Raw genomic sequence first — 21,221 nt, forward strand, 5'->3', positions numbered from 1 at the left:
ACCCTATGAGATTCTCCTAGTTAAAATGATGTCACTAACATGGCAGGTTAAGTATGTGATCTATGTCTCCACATTAAGGGAGAGTCAAAGGAGGAAGAAATCTAGGCCTGATCGAAACATCTCAGGTTATGAGTCCTGAAATTTCCTAATTTCAATATATTTTGGAAGCTTGAACCGTTGGTCGTTTCCTGAAGGAGGAAGAAGAGATTCAAGATCTATTTAGCGATTAAAAGGATGTGATGATGAATTAAAAGGGGGAGGTGGTGAGGAAAGACAGAGAAGGAAGGAAAGGAAGGGAAGGGAGAGAAATACTCCAAGAACAGCAGGTGGGACTTTTGCAACAGCCATGCATTCCTTTCACATGGGGGCACTTTGAAGAGGCACCTTCTGCCAGTAGGTGTGTGGGTGAGTAGGGTGGAAAAGGTCTAGAATAGATCTTGAAACTGTCAAATCTATAGATGATTATCTGGCTCACAGATCATATTTGTTGAGACCATACAATAATGACCTACTCATGAAAATCTAAGTTTCTGGCTTCTTATGAAAATTTGGAAGATCAGTCACATGGGTCCCACCTTCTCAGAAGCCAGCCACAGGCTTATTCTAAGTGATGGCTGTGCCCTCAGATAGGCACTCATCTGTTCTAATCCTCACTGTCCCTCATCCAGCCACTGCACTCGATTCCATTATACATAAGCATGTGAATCTGTGACTCTAAGTCTACAACATGGAGTCCAGAGGGCCCTTCCTTGTGAGATGGGATGCTGCTCAGTTCCTGAATGGTTGAATAAAGCCAATTAGATCACGATGATAACAATAATAATAATAACAATGACAATAATAAATAAAACATGGAGTCCAGCAGCAAGACCGAGGCTACACTGGAGGGGATGACACAAGGGCATTTCTTTGGGAAATGAAGGGAGGAATGAGCAGGAAGATACCTGGGAAAGTGAAGATAAGCTTGGCTCATTTGTCGACTGTGCCTGGGAATGATTTTACCAAACAATGAAAAACCTTGGAGAACAACTCTCTGGGCACAGCAGAATCCCTCACCCCAGGGACACTGGCTGTGTCCAAATTACTAGAGCACCTTCTACCAGAAGAGCCGAGGGCCGAGGCAAATTTATTCCTGAAAGGTTTGCACTGGTACACACTTCGGCTTGTCCAATTACCAGGACAATGTGAGTGTGGCTCTATGAAAAGCCACAGTGAGCAAGGAAATCCTATGATCTGAAAGAGCATGTTTGCCTAGAGTGGGAAAGCCTGGCCTCCCCAGTGCAGGAGCTTGTAAAAGACACCAGAAGAACACATGGAACCGAAAAGCAGCGCCTGCATTCACTTGAAGGCATTAACACTGAAGGACTTGCTGTTATACTTTGTTTTTTAGGAAAACATTCTGTAGGAAATGCCCATTAAGCATCCCCCTAAATTTCATTCCCCCCAGGGTTTGGCATACTCTAAATGGCTGCGCCTGAGGCCAGTGTGCCCTGGGGACTGGGTCCCAGGGCTGTGTCCCATCAGCATCACAACAGCACTAACAGCAGCCTCTGCGGGAGAAGGGGCTCTGCTCCAAGCTCTGCCACCTTCCTATTCCACCTCTGCTCACCCTGGCTTGTTAACACCCTTCCTCTTCTTGGAGGAGAAATAAATCATTTAGGTGTATACATTATGAATGTGGTTATGTTTAAAAAAAAAAAAAAAGGAAAGAAAAACACACATGTTAACGAGAATGGGAAAGTCTCAGTAGAAATAAGGATAGCAATTGTAAGGAAGGATTCTTTTCTGAAGGAAGTACTTTTAAATATCTGTTACATAATATTTTTTATTAAAATATTCAAAACTTGAAAAATAGTTTCGAAACGTTTCTTGTTTTCTGACACTACCTCAGCTCTTTGATTTGAGCTATTAAGAAGTATTACGTGGAAACATGCATTCATCTGGTTGGTCAATAAATTACCTTTTGCTTGCTGGAATATAGTGGGGAGTGTGAATGTTCAAGAGTTGGCGGTTGCTTTCAATGACAATGTGGCTTACTCGGGAAGAGAAATGTTCCTGAAAAGCTGTAAGAAAGGCAGTCTGAATGAAGTTTGGTCTAGAGAATTGTAAAAGTGTACTATCAGGGTTGAAGAGAAGGCAAGAACGAGTCCAGTGATTCCAGTGAGCTTCCGAAAAAGGGAGCATTTTGGCTGGGCCTGGAAGGATAAGCAAAGTCTCACTAAATCAACAAACACAAGTGCGTGCTCCACTCCAGGCTCCATGCTGGACACCCTCACAGATGACAGATTACTGGTGACCAAGTTGGGGATAGGGTTGGGAGAACAGGGTTTACTGTGGAAGGCCAGGGATGAGGGTTGGGGAGGGGGAGGGAGGGAGATGGGATGGTGGCAGGATAAGTGGTTCTAGTCAGAGGAAACAGGTAAGACCAAGAGGGATTTCATTTTGGATTAAACACAGGAAAGAACAATTCAATGATATAATGAGAGCACTAAAAATGTTCAAACTTTGATCTAATAATTCCATTTCTGAGAATTAATCCTTAGGAAATAACCCGAAAGATCAAAAAGTTTCAATGCATAAAGATTTTCACTGAAACACTAGTTTCCATAAAAATCTGATTATGTGGGTGCCTGGGTGGCTCAGTCGGTTAAATGTCTGACTTCAGCTTAGGTCATGATCTCACGGTCTGTGAGTTCAAGCCCCACGTTGGGCTCTGTGCTGACAGCCCAGGGCCTGGAGCCTGCTTCAGAGTCTGTGTCTCCCTCTCTCTCTGCCCCTCCTCTGCTCATGCTCTGTCTCTCTCTGTCTCAAATTAAAAAACATCAAAAATTTTTGAAAAAAAAAAATCTGATTATGGGTGCTTGGGTGGCTCAGTTGGCTAAGCCTCCAACTCTTGGTTTCGGCTCAGGTCATGATCTTGTGGTTCATGAGTTTGAGCCCCGCATCAGGTTCTGTGCTGACAGCATGGAGCCTGCTCGGGATTCTCTCTCTCCCTCTGCTCCTCCCCTACTCATGCATGCATGTTCTCTCTCTCTCAAAATAAATAAATAAACTTAAAAAACATCTGTTTAAAATAGTATCCTCTTTCCATCATTTTCTCTTCCCTTATATCGCTTTATTTTCTTCACAGCACTTACCCTGTTACATCTCACTGCATAATTGAATAGAATTGTATAGCACACAGGCATACTGCAATTTTAACAAAGTGAAGGTTTGTGGCAGCCCTGCATTGAGCAAATCTGTCGGAGCCATTTTTCCAAGTGTTTTTGCTCATTTGGTGTCCCCGTGTCAGATTTTGAGAATTCTTGCGATATTTCAAACTCTTATCTTATTATTATAGTTGTTATGGTGATCTGTGATCAGTGATCTTCGATGTTACTACTGTGACTGTTATTGGGTACCAAGAAGCACACCCATCTAAGACAGCAAACTTAATAAATGTTGTGGGTGTTTGGACTCCTCTTTCCCCCGACTCTCTCCATCTTGTCAGGCCTCCCTATTCCCAGAGACACAACAATATGGCATTAGGTCAATGAGTAACCCTACGATGGTCTCTAAGTATCCAAGTACAAGGAGTGAAAAGTACATGTCTCTCACTTGAAATCAAAAGGTAGAAATGACTGAGCTCAGTGAGGAAGGCATGTCTTTATTAAGCTTAGTAAGATAGCCAAAACCCAGGCTTCTGGAGCCAGTCAACCAAGTTGTGAATGCAAAGGATAAGTTGGGGGTTTTTTATTAAAAAAATTTTTTTTTAATTTTATTTTGGGAGAGACAGCATGAGCCAGGGAGAGAGGCAGAGGCACAGAGAGAGAAAGAGACAGAGAGAGGGAAAAAGAGAGAATGAGAATCTCAAGCAGGCTCCAGGCCCAGTGCAGAGCCCATTGTGGGGCTCAATCCCACAACCCTAGGATAGCGACCTGAGCCCAAATCAAGAGTCAGACACCCAACCGATGGAGCCACCCAGGCTCCCCAAAAGGAAAAGTTCTGGAAGAAAACTGAATGTGGTCTTCCAGTGAACACATGAATGGTAAGAAAGTGAAAACAGCCAAATTGTTGATGGAAAAAGTTTTAGCGGTCTGAATGGAAGCGCAAACAGGCCAGAACATATGCTCTGAAGCCAAATTCTAACTTAGAACAAAGCTCTAACTCTTTTCAATTCTGTGAAGGCTAAGAGAGGTGAGGGAGCCGCAGAAGAAAAGTCTGAAGCTAGTAGGCGTTGGCTGGTGAGGTTTAAGGAAAGAAGCCATCTTTATCACAGAAAAGTGCAAGTTGAAGCGGCAAGTGCTGATATAGAAGCTGCAGCAGGTTAACTGGAAGAACTGGCTAAGATAGTTAATGAAGGGGACTCCACTAAACACCAGATTTTCAATGTAGGCCAAACAGCCTTCTATTAGAAGAAGATGCCATCTAGGACTTTCATAGCTAGAGAGGAGAAGTCAATCCTGGCTTCAAAGCTTTAAAGGACAGGCTGTGGCTCTCTTGTTAGGGCTAATGCAGCTGGTGACTTTAAGGTGAGGTCAGTGCTCATTGACCATTCCGAAAATTGTAGGGCCCCTAAGCATTATGCTGAATCTACTCTGCCTGTGCTCTATCAGTGGAACAACAAAACCTGGCTGACAGCACCCCTGTTTACAACATGGTTTATTGACTATCTTAAGCCCACTGTTAAGACCTACTGCTCAGGGAAAAAAATATTGCTTTCAAAATATTACTGCTCATTGACAATGCACCCGGTTACCCAAGAGCTCTGATGGACATGGACAATGAGATTATGTTTTCACGCCAACTAACATAATATCCATTTTGCAGCCCATGGATCAAGGAGCAATTCTGACTTTCAAGTCTTATTGCTTAAGAAATACATTTTGTAGGAGTGCCTGGGTGGCTCCGTAGGTTGTTTCCGACTTCAGCTCAGGTCACGATCTCACAGTTCATGGGTTCGAGCCCTGCACTGGGCTCTGTGCTGACAGCTCAGAGTCTGGAGCCTGCTTCTGATTCTGTGTCTCCCTCTCTCTCTGCCCCTCCCCTGCTCATGCTCTCTGTCTCTCAAAAATAAATAAATGTCAAAAAAAAAAAAAAAAAAAAAAGAAATACACTTTGTAAAGATACAGTGGCCATAGATGGTGATTCCTCTGATGTATCTGGACAAAGTAACTTGAAAACTTTCTGGAAAGGATTCACCATTCTGAGGCCATTATGAACATTTGTGATGCATGGGAACAGATCAAAACATCAACATTAACAGGAATTTAAGGGAAGTTGATTCCAGCCCTCATGATTTTTTAGTGGAGGAAATCACTGCAGATGTGGTGGAAACAGTAAGAGAACTAGAATTAAATGTGGAGCCTAGAGATGGGGCTGAGTTGCTGCCAACTCACGAGAAAACTTGAATGGATGAGGAGTTGCTTCTTATGGATGAGCACAGAAAGTGATTTCTTGAGAAGGAATCTACTCTTGGTGAAGAAGCTGTGAAGATGGTTGAAATGACAACAAAGGATTTAGACTATTTTATTTTCTAATTCAGAGGAGAGCGAGAGTGAATAGGGGTAGGGGCAGAGGGAGAGAGAATCTTAAGCAGGCTCCGTGCTCAGCAGAGAATCTGATGCAGAGCTTGATTCCATGACCAGGGATCATGACCTGAGCTGAAATCAAGGTCGATGCTCAACCAACTGAGCCACCCAGGCACCCAAGAATTTAGAATTTTATATAAACTTAATTGATCAATCAGCAGGGTTTGAGAAGACTGACTCCAATTTTAAAAGCAGCTGTACTGTGAGTAAAATGCTATCAAACAGTATCACATGCTACAGAGAAATTGTCTGTGAAGAGTCAATCGTGCAGCAAACTTCATTGTTGTCTTAAGAAATTGCCACAGCCACCCCAGCCTTCAGCAACCATCACTCTGACCAGTCAGGAGCCATCAACATTGAGGCAAGACCCTCCACCAGCAAAAAGATTACAATTTGCTGAAAGCTCAGATATAGCTTATACTTTATACAAATGTTTTATTTAGTCCGGGTAAATTTTTTAAAAAGCAAACCAAATTATGCATATTGTACCATCACAAAAACATTTTTTAAAAGCCCCCAAACCAGAAGGAAACGTATTAAAGGATTTACAGTGAATTTTTTTCTTTAGGTAGCAAAAATGCGGTTGTCTTTTATCTTTCAGCTTTCTATCCTATAGGTTTTCCAATTTTCCGTACTGAGCTTGGGATTTTTCAAATAGGGAAAAAACACAAAACTTTAAAGAATCTTAACAAGAAAGTAATCAGGTGAGAACAGGTCACATTAGGCCTTAAGTGCTAGATTAAGTCGCGTGTGAGTTATCCAGCATGGAAAAGCTACTTGTGATTTTTAAGGCATCACAGAGATGCTGCAGAAACAGAAACGGGGTGTGGAAGAGGGGTGAGAAAGGGATTGAGGCTGGAGACAGGGAGGCACAGGAGAGGACCGCGCTGGTCCAGGTACAAAATGGTAGGCAAGGATTGAGCGGTGTGTGGGCAGGAAGAGTGAGCTAATGTGAGAAAGGCTGAAAACTGGTGACTAATTCAGTACGGAAGAAGAAGGAAGTGGAAATGATCTGGGGCTTTCCTTAACTAGAACAGTAGTATAGTTGGTGGCATGTGTTTCTTTGTTGGGCCCTAAGGCAGAGCTCTGGCGTGAACACCCTTCCACAACCTGTTTTCCAGTTGAGAAGCTAACTTATTTTCTTCAATGTTGCAAAATGTGGATGATAATTACCACCTCTGTCAGATTGCAAGGGAGAGAAAGCAAAACAAATCAGAAACTCCTTTCCAAAGCTGAAGGCCGATCACAAGCTTTAGCAATGCCCAAGAGGCATCCCTGCTGAGGCAGCATGTAGCAGGAACGTGACAATTCAGTTATGTCACCCAGTAGGTCCAACACACCATATACAATTGATTAACTCCTGCAAAACTCGGTGAACGTTTCAGATAAAACGGAAATTATTATCCCTACAGGAGAAACTGACAGGCTTTCTTCCTTGATTTGGAACAACGATAGGCGGAGTTTTGTGGTAATTGCTATGAACTACAACACCACTTCCTTCTTGGGGACACTAGTATTTCCAAATATTTTCTTATAATGTGCACAGGTAATGTAACATCAAGAAATTCTTAGACCACAAGCCTTTGTTAAAGTACAGAGTTACACATACTGAAAATTATCCTTAAAAATACTTTGTAGCATCAGAATTATAGGCTCCATCTTCCTAAGTCATTAGTAGCAGCACTAAATCCTGTTTCCTGAGTCACCAAACTGGTAGCTAATAGGTCCACCCCCAAACAAGAGGAACCTTGACAGTGCAGGCACTATGAGGTGATATTAGCTATCTATTGTAGAGAAGAGCTCTTACACCCAAATTAAAGACGAATCTAAGACCAACTGGCCAGTTTTACAGAAAATAATATACAAGGAGTGAAGGGGGAGGAGGGGGGAAGAGCCATGCAACAGATTTGTGGCCTCACATACCTGGCATCAAGGAACCTTGATCTTAAAATCATAACTGCTTCACAAGTGCTTTGTTTGAGCTGCATCTGAATGGAACTAAATTTTCGATGGATGATGCCCACCATTCTTTCAATTTCTTTTGGGGAAATGGGACGTGTTCTACTCTGCTCTCGGAGAAGGTTCATCACATGTGTAGTGAATTCATTACATGCCTGTAAAGGGGAAAAAAAGTCACTCCTTAGGAATCTGGTATTTTAGATTATCACACCCAAACATTAACATCTAAATTTCCACCTCATTTGCAATTGCCAGTGGTGTTATGCAGTGGGTAGGGTAAAATGAAAACTAAGACACTTGTCAAATGGCAGCGGTAGTTAGATGGGGCAGCAAAGAATTCTGAAACTACGAATGGCCTGGACATGCAAAGGAGGCATATCGCACTCAACTGTCCTTCCCCTCACCCTTTTCCCAGTTCCAAAATGAGGTTTTCCCACTGGAGGATATGCTCTACCAACTCCTATGGATAAGTAGGAATATATGTTTATAGTCAATACTAAGCACCTCTTATCTTCTCTGGGGTTCCACATTTATTCAACAAATGTTTACAGAAGGACTATGGAGTGCAAACTCTTCCCGATGCTCTTCAGGTATAGAGAAAGGAGCAAGATGTGGACCCGGCCTTTACTATGATAAAATAAATATATAAAAAATTCTCAAACAAGGCGGTCTTTCCAAAGTGTCACAGGAAGATGTGAATAAGTGTTTCCTAAGTTCCAAGGAAGGAGTGTCCTCCTGTGGAGGCAGAGATCACATCAGGCTTCATGGCACAGTGACATTTGGGCTTTAAAGAATAGGTAGGATTTTTGAAAAGTGGATAAAGATGGAAACTAGGAAGAATGTGAGGCACAAGAAAAACCACGGAAATAATATGCAGCAAGTTCAGAGGATGAGAGAGAGTATGTAGAGAAGAAGAGGGGATTCAGATCCATCCTGGCATGTAAAGGGCCTTGGACGTCAAGCATGCCAATGTCCCAGTAAAATTTAGCTATGGTGTCGGCCTTATCCATAGATATGGGCCATCCGTGGAAGACGGGTAAAGCAGCTCAACTCTTCAGGGGACGTGCAGCAGGAAAAGAGGATCAGAGCTGGGTCTCGAGCTTCTAAGTGAACAATCCTCAGCCCTTCTTTCAGTTCACCTATATTCTTCTAGACCTATAAAACCAAGTAACGGGGCCCACGCTGAAATCTAGTACTGCTTTGGTAAATAAAGCATCAGTTTACACCCTTGAATAAAAAGAACATCTTCTGGCATTTTCATTAAAAAGGCATGACGGGAGATTCTGCATCTTACGGTACAGATGCCCCTGGTAGGGCGAGCAGACAGAACAATCATTGATCACCGCAAGACACAGTTTGAAGCTATAATAATGTCCACTTCCCTATAGATACCCTGAACATGGCTCACATATAGCACATGATGGTTTTTCTAACTGCTCATTAGAGAACTAACCTTTCAAGTAAGTTCACTGGGTGTTTCAGTTACTCTAAGCTTTTAGGGAGCTTTTCTATAAATATTTCTAAGGCGAAGTAAAATGAGTCTTGCTTATCAATGAAAGGATTTTGGGGGGGTATATCTTAGGTCTTAAGCAATTTAAGTGAGCATGTTACACTTATGGGATTCTTTGGAGTGTAGAATTATGCATTGTACACAGTGGGCATCTAATAAACATCTATTGATTGGTCAGCCGTATTACGATTTGAGAGTAATGTTGATTAATATCTGTAAATACATTGTCCCTGAACTATATGTGAGGGATTCTTAACTTGGAGTCCATGGATAAGTTTAGAATGTCTAGGAGTCCCTGAAATCTTATCCAAGTTGTGTGTGCCTGTGTAATACCTGAAGGGACAACTGTGGAGTTTTGTTTTCAGATTCTTAGCCAGTTTATAACTAAACAAGGCTACGAACTATTGTCCTAGGTTACGACATAGTAAAATGTCAAGGAACTGTGTAGCTCTAAAACCAGAAGTTCTATCTTTAAGGAAACCAATATAAGACTTAAGACTGTCCCCCATTATATTACTTTATCTATCTTAGGCCAAACTGAAAACAAGTGGTCATCCTGACAAGAAATATATGTACTTATTTTTTCTTGTGCTTTCTCTAAAGAGATGTTCATATAATTTCAAAATGATATAACTTGACAAACTCTACCCCTCAGTTTTGTTACCAATAAAATGAAGAAAATTAGACTAGAACTATGTCCCTACGATGGGACCAGAAAGTATGTACTTCTATAGCTAGTTCCAGAGAATGTTAATACATGGTCCCAAAATATAGTATATTTGGAAAATGCAGAGTTAAGCAAAATTTTTTAAGCTTTTTTTTTTTTTTTTGCAAGACTCCTCAATACTAACACAGCAATGTGCACAATAAATCTTCAAGGGGGAATGGTATAGCCAACTTTTCCCAAATAAATTTGGTTATAAAACCTCTTTTCTCTAGAGTAGTGCTGTCCAAAAGAAATATATCGCAAGCCACATATAAAATTTAAAAAAACCTCTCATAGCCACATTAAAAAAATAAAAAGAACCAGGTGAAATTAATTTTAAAAATATATTTTATTTAACCCAATATATGAAAACTATGAACACTTCAACACATAACCAATATTTAAGAAACACAGTTAGTGACGTATGTTACATTGTCTCTTTTGGTTCATTTTCTAACCGGGTATGTATTTTACATTTATAGCACATCTCAACTGATACTAGCCAGATTTCAAGTGCTCGACATCTACACGTGGCTAGTGGTAACCGTACTGGACAGCACAGCTCTATAGCATCTTGGGGACCAATGTGCTAAGAAAAACTCTTTGGGAAACCAAATACTAAGTAATCTTTGATGCTTCTTTGTTTATCCTTCACCACCCTGCATTCACACAAACACACGCAAAGAGAAAGTTTCATTTATGAATGTCCTTGGTGAAGCAAGAGAAATTATTCATCTTATTATATCCCAGCCCTTCACTAGGTCGTTAATATTCTGTGTGACAAAATGGGAAACAAACAAAAAGCACTCTACTGCATATCAACAGACAGTTACCTTGAGAAAAAGCAGTTATGTGATTGTTGAAGTTGTGAGCTACAGCTGCTTTTTTCATGGAACACCATTTATTTTTTTTAAAGCAAAACCAACAAATTCTGATTATTCAGACTTGGGTATCTGGCAGATGCCCTCAAAAATGAACAAACTGTGCTTGTCACGTAAAGGTAAAGAGCTGACAGTAGTGTCTGTCATAATGAATTTGAGCTTTCAAGTGAAAATTAGAATTTTGGAAAACTTGCATCCACCACTGTTAGCTTAACAGTTTCTCAGTGGACTTTCTGATTAGTTTGATGTTGATACTAATAAACGTATTTTGGTATTATGTAATGAAATGTGTCAACACTGGAAGATATACGTAACTCAGTGAACCAATACTTTCCAAATGATCAGTGTATGATGTTACAAAAATATTCATAGGTAGAAGATGCATTCCAAGTGCATATTAGACCAATGGATTTGAAAGGAACAGAGTACAAAGAGTTCATTGATATGGGTTCAGACTGCACTGTAACTAACCTTTAAGAAATTACGGCTTGCCGAGTTTTGGTGTAGTATCAAAGAAGAAAATCCACAACTATCTGAAAATGCTATTACCACTACTGCCTTTTCCAATGACATATTTGTGTGAGGCCAGATCCAGATGTTCTTTGTATTATTTCAACCACAATGACAACAGATTGACTGCAGAAGCACATTTAAGATCCAGGTGACTTCTATTGAGCCCAACATCAAAGAGTTTGCAAGAATATAAAAAAAAATGTCATTCTTCTCAATAGATGCTGAGGCTTTTGGGAAAATAACAGGTTTTTACAAAAATGGTATTTAGGTTAACATATAATGATTCATTATTGCTATTTTAAGATGAATGAATGAATCCTTTTAATATTTCTGAGTTTTAATTTCTATTATAATAAATGTTGACAGATATAATCCACCAAACAAAAGCTCTTGGGGGTCTCCAATAAGTTCTAAGAGTCTAGGTCTAGGTCTTAAGACCAAAAGGCTGGAGTACTGCTGCACTGGAGTATGGAAGCGTTTGTAATTTGCACACAGAACATTGCAAATTCCTAAAAACCTAGCTTGCACATTATAGTAACATATATCTTTGACAGGGTGTACGTCTTGATAAATAATTCAAAACTCCTATGTGAATGATCCCTGAGATGCAAGCTCTCTTACGTTTTTCTCTGGCTGCATTTTAATCTCTCCAGAAAGAAAGTTTGCCTATGGTTTCTAGGAAGCATGTGAGGGAAAAAAAGGGTTAAAAGCAAAAAGTTTCTGCATCTAAAAACTCATAATTTCCTAAAACATTTGCTGAATGTCTCACAACTTATTAAGTGAACTCATCTATGAATGCAAATGCTGATTAGCAATTTGGCAATAGCCCAACATTCACAGAATTCACATAGCTTTTCTTTAAACCAGTAGTTCATACATGATTAATTAGAACATCTCATTTATGTAGTGTGCACTTTAGCTCATTACTCTAAGTAAAATTCGTTAAGTATTTACATTTAGATAATTAAAATCTGGGTACACCCTTAAGAAAGATGCATACACTTTAGGCAAAGTGATTTTTTTCCTTTATACCACTGAAAGTAAATTACAGCCTCATTTACAGCATCATCTGTACCAGTTTCAGAGCAGAGCACAGTACTGCCTCATCTTCTATTCCTTAAAAGGTATACATTTTTTAAGCAGATAAATGCAGTAAGAATGATCAAATGATTGCAGAGTTGTTTTGAAGGGCCACCCAACCACATACTAGCATCGATGCCGTTTATAATGTGGGATGCTCATTTATCACAACCTCAATCACACTTACAAGACTAGAGTATTAAAATAGACATTGGAGAAATTTTTCATTGCCTTATTATTTTTCCAGGTGAAATTATCGGTTAAAAAAATTTCTGGTCAATGTCCACAATACAAATGTAGTAACACCTTGGTTAATTAGAATATTTAGGAAACGAGAGTTTTGACTCCTTGAATTTTCTGAGCTAAAGCAATGGCAGAAGCCTCTTTTTCTTGTAATCCAGATGTTGAAACTATCTAGGATGCATTTTTGCTTGTGTTTTAAAACACACATTGCAAGAACGTAGTTAACTGAACATAAAGTATGAAAAGATCTGCCTGATAAAAACATTTTCAATCAATTCTTATTATGAGCCTTTTTCCTTGTCATTGGTTCCCTTCTCCTTAAAAACCCAAAACCAGTTAAGGATTTGAACTATTTGGATAATGTTTTTAATGATATTTATTGGCTAGTAAAACTGTCTCTTCAATATCCATACATATTTCATTTACACTCAAAGTTTTCAGAGTGCCGAGTTAAAGTTTTGTGGCGGTGTTTTTCAGTTGTGAATTCAAGACTCAATCCCTTTCTTGCCTGTAAATTCACATCAACAAATGTAAAAATATAAAATCAGACAGTGAGCAAGCACTGACTTTAGAGGAAGCTTTAAAATGGGTAAGTGATCAGATCTAACAACCGAATTGGTCTTTTGTAACCATCTAGAGAAGCTGACTGTAGTCAACAGATCATGATACCCCCATTCTAAAATCCACTTTTCAAAGAGAATAAATCTCTATTAAAAGTTATTGCCTCTCAAATTTGCATGCATCCATTTTCTAGACGTCTTTATAACCTTGCAAGTAACTCTGGTCCAATATCATAGATTTTGTATTTATGGAATGTTTATTAAATCAACAAATTCTTCTTGTTTTGGATAAAAGTCAACACCTAAAGATTTTTCCTAATCCAAGTGGAATGAGACAAATATGTGTAAGGAGCAGCCACAAAGATGAAATATCTACTGTACCTCAACACTTCTTACCTAATTACATGATTTAGGGACCTATCTCATAAGGGTTTCATAAGGATTATATTATACATGCTAAGGTCTTTGCACAGAGCCTAGGACGTAATTAATATTTAATAAATGGCAGTTATTGTTGACAATGAAAATGGCAATTTTATGAAATTCATATTTTGTATATGTTAGCTATTCTGCAAGCAGTCCCTACTCTGATTACCTAATACAGTTAATATAGTGAGGCCTTCCCACTTCCTGAATTATACAGACAGAAGCTGAAAACAAAAGAGTATTCACATATTAAAACAAATCATTTGATTAATCAAGTTTATAGTCATAGAGACATTTGGTACATAGAGCTAATAATGCAGAAACTCGGAGGGAAAAAAGGGGAACATTCAAACCCACTTTCCAGCCAAGGAAAAGACCCAGCATGAAAGCTGACAAGAAGTAAAACCTTTCCCTTGGAGCAATCGGTGACAAAGCCTTGCTTTCGAAAATGAAATATAAAGTTTCCATCAGATAGGACCCTTTTGTCTGTCCGGCCTCTTAAGCTACACAATCTCTCATGTAATAACATCAGTATTTTTTTTAACCTGATAAAAATAAAACTCCTTTACAAGCAAAGGAGATTTTGCCAGCAAATGTAAGCACATAATGTTGAGATCCTCGAAAAGCACAAGGACATGCTTTTACCATGGTTTAGGCTCCACACTCAATTTCCATTCCTCCCACGATTAAGTCCTTGCAGTCTGAAAGTCCTGTAGTAGCTAAACATTACCTGGTTAGTCTTGGGCACATTTGGTGTACATGCTTGCTTCCAGTGCTTTACCTGATTTGAGGTGAATTCAAAAGACATCTGTGAACTCGGGAAGCAGGTTCCCAGATGCTCGGGGAGGGTTGGGACCCTTACAACACTTTCGCCTTCAGCAAAAATGTATTTCAATATAATTATAGTAGATAGCTTTCAATATGTCATCTCTATTATAGCAGCTGTAAATTATGAAGTGAATTGCCTGTGTACAAGCATTTCTTCTGGTACAAGCAAAGTGGGAGAGCGGCACAGGGCATGATGTATCTTTTTCTTTTTAACTGAGAGCAAATGTCTAAGTCAAATTTCATTTGCAAAAACCATGTGTCCATTTCCCTTTGGAAGAGAGGTGGAGGAAGCCAGAAGACCCTCAGTTCTTAAAATCAGGCTTCCCAGGACCCTAGGCTCAAGTTCATTAGGAATTCACTTATTCTAATAGTTGGGCCCTTACTTGTAAGACTATATTTGAAAGGTAGTGTAAAAGCATTTTTCAAAACTTGTAGCTAATCAACAAAAAGACAAAGAAGCAACCGGTTTGTTTTCTTTTTCATAGCCAAAGAGGGAAGCAATGTACCCCAAACGAAGTGTTGTAAGACAGGAGCTGCAAACTCTGGAAAATTATATATTCCTGTTGGGTGTCAGGATCAACAAGAGAAAAGTAAAATAGTTTCGTTTCGTTTTGGGTGGTAGTAATATTCAAGAACCTTACTGTACTATATATTCTGTGCCTAATATTTCAAAAGTGTGTATAAGTGAATTTAGATGGTTATCATCAAAAATCATTTTATCTGAGCCTATGTAACGAAGACATATGATCAAAGGATATTTTCTGGAGGGAAAAAAGGACAGGATTTTAAAGACCGTACCATTCCTAAAACACACACATAAAGCTGAGCCTTGTGGCTTGGATTTAATTTTGCTCAAAGTGTAGCTCTCGTCTGCTTAGCTTTGTAAATGTGGCTGTGCTTATAAGGTACTTTAATTTACTGCAGTGGTGGTGTTTGTTAATTTTATGGCAATCTAAATCTAAACAGGCTTCAGATACATTTTCATTACAGCTTCGTTGCAAAACACAGTAGAGTGAATAGCTCTAAGATTCCAATGTAGTTTATTTCTCTCAGTAAAAGACTCAACACAATTTTCTGATGAATCCACTGCCTTAACATGTATGTTCTTCCTATTTACTAATAGGCTTCTGTCACTCGGAATACCTGTGTTCACTTTTAGGAGAAAAAATATGCTTTCCGGAAAGTGATTAAGATAGTTGTTTTTTCCAGCTGTATTCTGATCCCATTCTAAATGCAAGTCCACATGGGCAAATGAGAAACAACCAGAATGTACTGAATTATTTTCCAATTCTATATAAGTAGCAAGCATAATTCAATGGAAATGGAAGGTATATTGTCAGAAATTGATTTCAATACCTGATTTGGACACTAACCCATTGGACAAATCATTTAACTTGAGTCTCATTTTCTCATCTATAAAATAGAAATGATAATGCCATCTATTTTGGAAATGCCATCCCCTCATCTCACTTGGTTCTGCTTAGCCCTCCTCGTTGCTCCAAAGCATATCCCTAGGAGGTCTATCCCAGATAAAGCCTACAACTTGTATACCAAACACTTGTAAAAAGCAAACAAACAAACAAAAAAACAATTGACTATCTTCTGTTAAAACTCACTGATCTAGTAACTTAGGAACTACAGGCAGAAGAGCTATAAAATCCAGCCCCAAAGACAACTCAAGAGAAATAAATGCTGCTGTGTTATTTCTAGAACTGAAAATTCAGAACCTACAGAAGAAAATCTGTAAACTTAAATTCTGTTATTCAGCCAACCAGTCATCACACTCCATCTATTTATTTGTTCATAATACTGCAGCGACTTCATGTCTGTATTTTTCCTTCCGAAAGTGTTGAAAATGAGCAAGGAAATATATACTTAAACGGTTTTTATTAGGTTACTGAATATATTGGGAAATAAGATTCATCATTATACTTTAAAACTCATTATTTCCCAATATGATATTTAATCCAAAAATTCCAAATACACATAGTATAGATTAACTTATGAAGAACTTGTGTGTATTCTCAAAGCAAAAGCAAAGAAATCCCCCTGGTGACAGTGACTAATGACAGCCTCACCTAACTTCTAGCAGGGCTACAGACGAAGTTGATGTGAAGAACCATGGCAGGAGACAGTAAGGAAATCACCTTAATTTCTGAGCCAAAAAAGTCGGGCCATTTGGTCCCTAATACTATATAGATCTTTCCACGCAAGGTGACTGGTGGTATTTATTTAGTAAGTATGTATAGATGTATTTAACAAAGTTATGCGATTAAGATTATGCTACAAATTGGAATCATTTTCTTCTGTTTATGCTCAGGGCAACTTTTTCAACCATGACTTATTTTGTTTACTCTCAATTATTCATATGTCAAATCAGAAAGCTCCATTTTTTTGCATATACACACACAAGATAATTTTTCCAAAATTCTTATTTGCACATCTTCCACCAAAAATTCCTACCAACGAGACTAGAGATACAGTTTGAGACCCCAGAAAGTACTATTCAGAAAAAAAAACAAACCCATATCTTATAATATTAATTTATATTATATTTTAACATAAAGCTACATAAATTTTCTACCCTTCCTCAAAACACACTCACCTCTGGAACAGAATCCTATATTTACTTAATGCCACCACATCCAGAATACTTGAGAAGACAATGAAAAAAAATAACATATACTACTGAAACTACGCAGGGAACTCAGAAAAAAAATCAGTAATAAAACTGACCAGGAGACCCACATCTTACTAAAGTGTTCCGACTTTAAGAAGTGCCTGACTGTACAGAGAAGTGTCTGTGGATGAAATGGTATGATGCCTAAGCCTTGCTTGAAAACACTCCACCAAAACCAGAACAAGGTAGGTAGGTAGGTAGGTAGGTAGGTAGGTAGGTAGGTAGGGGTGTGTGTGTGTGTGTGTGTGTGTGTGTGTGTGTGTGTGTAATAGGCAAAATAAGGTTGGCAAAATACTGACATTATTTATCTGGGTGATGGATGTCCAGGCAGTGTCTTATTCTAGGTTGGGCTCTATAAAACTGCCAATACTGTTTTTGACCTAAAAACTTGGCAATTTCACAGGATTCAACTTAATAATGTTATCTTTCTTTTTGGACACATTTTTTTTCCTATAATAATGGTTTTTGGTTTTTTTTTTTTTTATTATCTGCTAGTGAGAAGTCTTCAAACTAAACAGGATTTCAGGTTTACTAACAACTAAAATATGTTTAAAACAAACTATCAACATTTTACCTTATTTCATTGAAGCTAAGACTTAACTTCTTTTTTCCCACCTTTTAACATCTCTGAAGTTTGGAAGCATTTTATAGTCAACGGCATGTTACAGTTAAATTGGGTAGCGTTATTTTCCTTGGTGGTACATAAACAGTGACACAACTTAAAATCAAAGATGCCTTAGATTCAGTGAAGTATGGTTAATGTAAGTGCTGAGAATAGCATTTTTAATCTACACTCTCTTTCTAATCAGGAATTTAGCACACAATGCCTAGTATTCCCAGCCCGAGGTTACCTAGAATTATCCTGGGAGTCTCCTCTTCAGAGAGAAAGGCCAGAGCCTGCTTGCTTTGTGACGGTTAGCTCCCTCCCCTATATTCTGGCACAATCCATAAGAATTAATTCCCAGGAGGATCTGGAGCTCACAGCATAGGAGGAAGAGTTCACTGTGCAGCGCTTCCTCTGAAAGTTGTTAAAACTCATGAACAAGGCCAGTGTGTAAATGTTAATTACCCGAGCTTTGAAGGGCACCAAGCGGTGAGGTTAGAGGGGAAGGATGGTTGCAGGTGTGGTAGTAAGGGTGCGTGAATGTGAGCAATGGGTAAAACGAAAACAAGTGAATGGGATAAAATAGGTTCAGCTTCACCTCCGAAATCTCAAAGGGACTTCATTTCATGAATCCAGAAATTCACTTGGGTTTTTGCATTGACCTTATTTATTTTGCTCTTCGTGTTAACACCTACCCCTCACAGCCCTCAGAATTGGTTAGTGCAGTCTAATGGAAGAGCAACAGAGGGTTTGTGCAGGACTATGAGAGTGGCGGCTGCTGACCTGTTCATATTTCTCCAGTTCTGTGTGATAGATTTGTCTGATCTGGGTCAATTTGGCTCTGTAATCTGAGTGTTCAATAGAGTTATCTGAAGAACCTCCAGAGGCTGCCGCGGCTGCAGCTGCTGCCGCCGATCCCCCACCTTTCTCAGGACCTGAAACCCCTTCTGCCAAAAGCATATTGTCCAGTCTCATTAGCTGGGGGTCGGGAGGGTCCTCCTCCTGGGCTCCTCTGATGCTGAGACCTTCAAGGAAAGAGAGAGACAGAGAGAGAAGAAGCGAGAAATAGGACAAATAGTGTGAGTATTTTGTTTATTTGAGAAAATGATCAAACAACATTAGTGCACTACAATTCATGCTGAGAATTTCTTTGTTCACATTTACCAATAAGCGTGAGTATGAAAATTCTTTGAGAGAATATTTACATGCATCCCAGATTTCCTAATATTACACCCTCTCAATTTATCCTAGATTGGATTGCTGGAAAAAGGTAACTGCGGCTCAGAATATTCTAATGTCAATCTTCCCAAATTTAGATGCTTTAAGCATAAAATGGGAAGGGGGTAAAAACTTTGGGATTTTGAGAGGACAAAAATAATTCCAAGGATGTCAAACAAACACGTCTAAAGGTAGTTATTCTGGTTTTTTTTTCCTGTATGATTGGAAGAACAGAATCTAAAAATCCCATGGAATAATTCATTCACAAACTATATCCAAAAATTAGAAAATAAACAGAATTAGACGGGAGTCTCCATTGTATAATTTCAAGGGGAGAAGAGAAATTCATATGCTATGAAGTAATTAGCTATGCTTTAAAAGTATATATTATTGAAAAAAATATATACATATACTAGTGAATGAATTTGTTAAGCAATCTATGCAATCAGGACCCTAAATATAGTATTAAAAATGTACCACTGAAATGGCAATCCAGTGCTGGGCACAGTAGTCTCCATGTAATTTTGCTTTTAAATCAAGAACTTCCTAAGTGATGCCCAGTCAGCAACCTCATCTGAGAACTATAGATCACAGCTGACAATTCATAGGTTTAATCAGGTCACACAGGCTTTCTGCCAAGATGTTTTCAACAACACAGAAGACAAAGTTTTAAAATAATTATCATGGTATAAAAAGCACTGGAGTCATGACAGCTCAAAATCAGCGTTTTCATTAATGTGTAACATAATCTAAAATATCCCAGCCCAATTAACCTCTGTAAATCTGTTTAAAAGCAGGTTCCCCACACTTAGTTACAAGGCATCTTGGGGAAGGGGGAGGAGGGGAGTTGGCATCTTGCATGTCGGCATTTGGATGCTGCCTTTTTCCTCTGTGCCTGTTGTTGTTTATCCACAGTGGTGCACACTCTGTGTCTAGTGTAACTTACATGACAGTAACATCTATAAGCTGCCAAGTACTCAGCTGAGCACCAGCTCCGTGATTTTATATGCTAACCTAAAACTACCATCAATTCTTTTAAGAACAGATTTCATTCCTAGATGTCCTGAATTACACCCACAGCATGACAGAGCTCTTGCTTGTCTTAACTCAAACACACAACTTTAATTTCCTCCCCCAAAACACTTTAAAGCTGTCACTTTCATTTAAAAATATACTTCAGAATAATTTCAACTGGGTAATAAAACTAACTCACAATAATTTAAAATTATATCTGGTGCCTGTTCAGAGGTAAATAAATAAGGTTTGAAAACTGTAATATACTAAGACAATAAATTCATTTAGGGAACCAGAAAGTTAGATAACTCTCTAAATAAGATAAAATCAGTATCAACATTGCTGCTAATCAAAAATAGAAAAACGTGTATTTGCTCTTTCTTCCAGATCTGGCAAATACTGGTTACACTGGTATTTTTAATTTAACATCTTTGATTTTCTTTCCATCCAATTCACTTTGTTAGATGTTAAAATCTCATGGCCTTGACACACTTGTAGTTCCACATACCAAGTGTTTTGTGCATCTGGCATGCAGTGAGGACTCACTGAGCAACGTCTTGTCTTACATTTGGACTCAGCTTCTAAGTTTCTCCTTCTTAAACTAAATGTTTGCTCACACTTTCATGTGTTCATTGTTTCTTTTTTCTATTTATACAGATACTGGTGCTTCTCCAGAAAAGGTGATTTTTTTTTATCTGCCCTCAAGATTCCTCCAGGTTTCTAGTTTTCCACCTTGTATATAAACATATTGATCTTTTCCCTATGGATATTTGGTGAGGTTCTTTAATAGCAGATCAACATCCACAGTCAAAATTATTACACTTCCCTGCACAAGCGTGGCAAACAACATGTTCAGTGACTTAATACACAAGGAAGCAGACTATTAGGGAGACAGAAGAAGCAAATTCATCAGGAAGAAATGCAAAAGACATGACACTTTTATACATTCCTAATATGCATTCCTAATACCACTATACCAACAGGAAGCAATCCTTAAAGTCAGTAGTAGTGGACACAAATAAAAATAATTATAAGAATGTATTTTTAGCTGGTATAATATTTTCCCCTTGTGATGAATAATATCTCTTCTAAAATCATAACTAAATCAACACTTCAGTGTTTGCCTCAAATACAGGAAAAATGTTTGAATGCAATCCTTCTGCGTTTACTTTATAAATTATGTGCATCACATCTAATCAGAAAAATCATTTCCTAACAAAAAGTTCATACTCCTTTGGATGAAAAGTACTAAAGCACTGTATAATTAGGCAACATTGAGAAGGCTATTTATCAATACTGAAGTCATTTTCATACCTATAGTTGGAAAAGTGAATCAAATTTCTTTCTCTACTAAGCAAAGTCATGATTACGGATCTTTAAATAGTTAATATCTAGTTTCCAAAATTGTTGTTAATTTGAATATTTCTAT

General features: G+C 38.5%; 1 protein-coding gene across 7 annotated transcripts in view; it reads right to left on the minus strand.

Annotated features, from left to right (window-relative positions):
- The window catches only part of PBX3 (PBX homeobox 3), a 221,938-nt gene that overhangs the window by 39,534 nt on the left and 161,183 nt on the right, over positions 1 to 21,221 (minus strand). For all 7 annotated transcript variants that reach the window (XM_047830104.1, XM_047830098.1, XM_047830100.1 and 4 more), the window contains 2 exons: positions 18,344 to 18,585; positions 7,494 to 7,684 (listed from right to left, as the gene is read on the minus strand). In XM_047830104.1, the coding sequence (XP_047686060.1) occupies positions 7,494 to 7,684; positions 18,344 to 18,585 (433 nt within the window). The remainder of the gene's footprint in view (positions 1 to 7,493; positions 7,685 to 18,343; positions 18,586 to 21,221) is intronic.

The sequence above is a fragment of the Prionailurus viverrinus genome, chromosome D4 (genome assembly GCF_022837055.1).
Source record: "Prionailurus viverrinus isolate Anna chromosome D4, UM_Priviv_1.0, whole genome shotgun sequence".
NCBI lineage: Eukaryota > Metazoa > Chordata > Mammalia > Carnivora > Felidae > Prionailurus > Prionailurus viverrinus.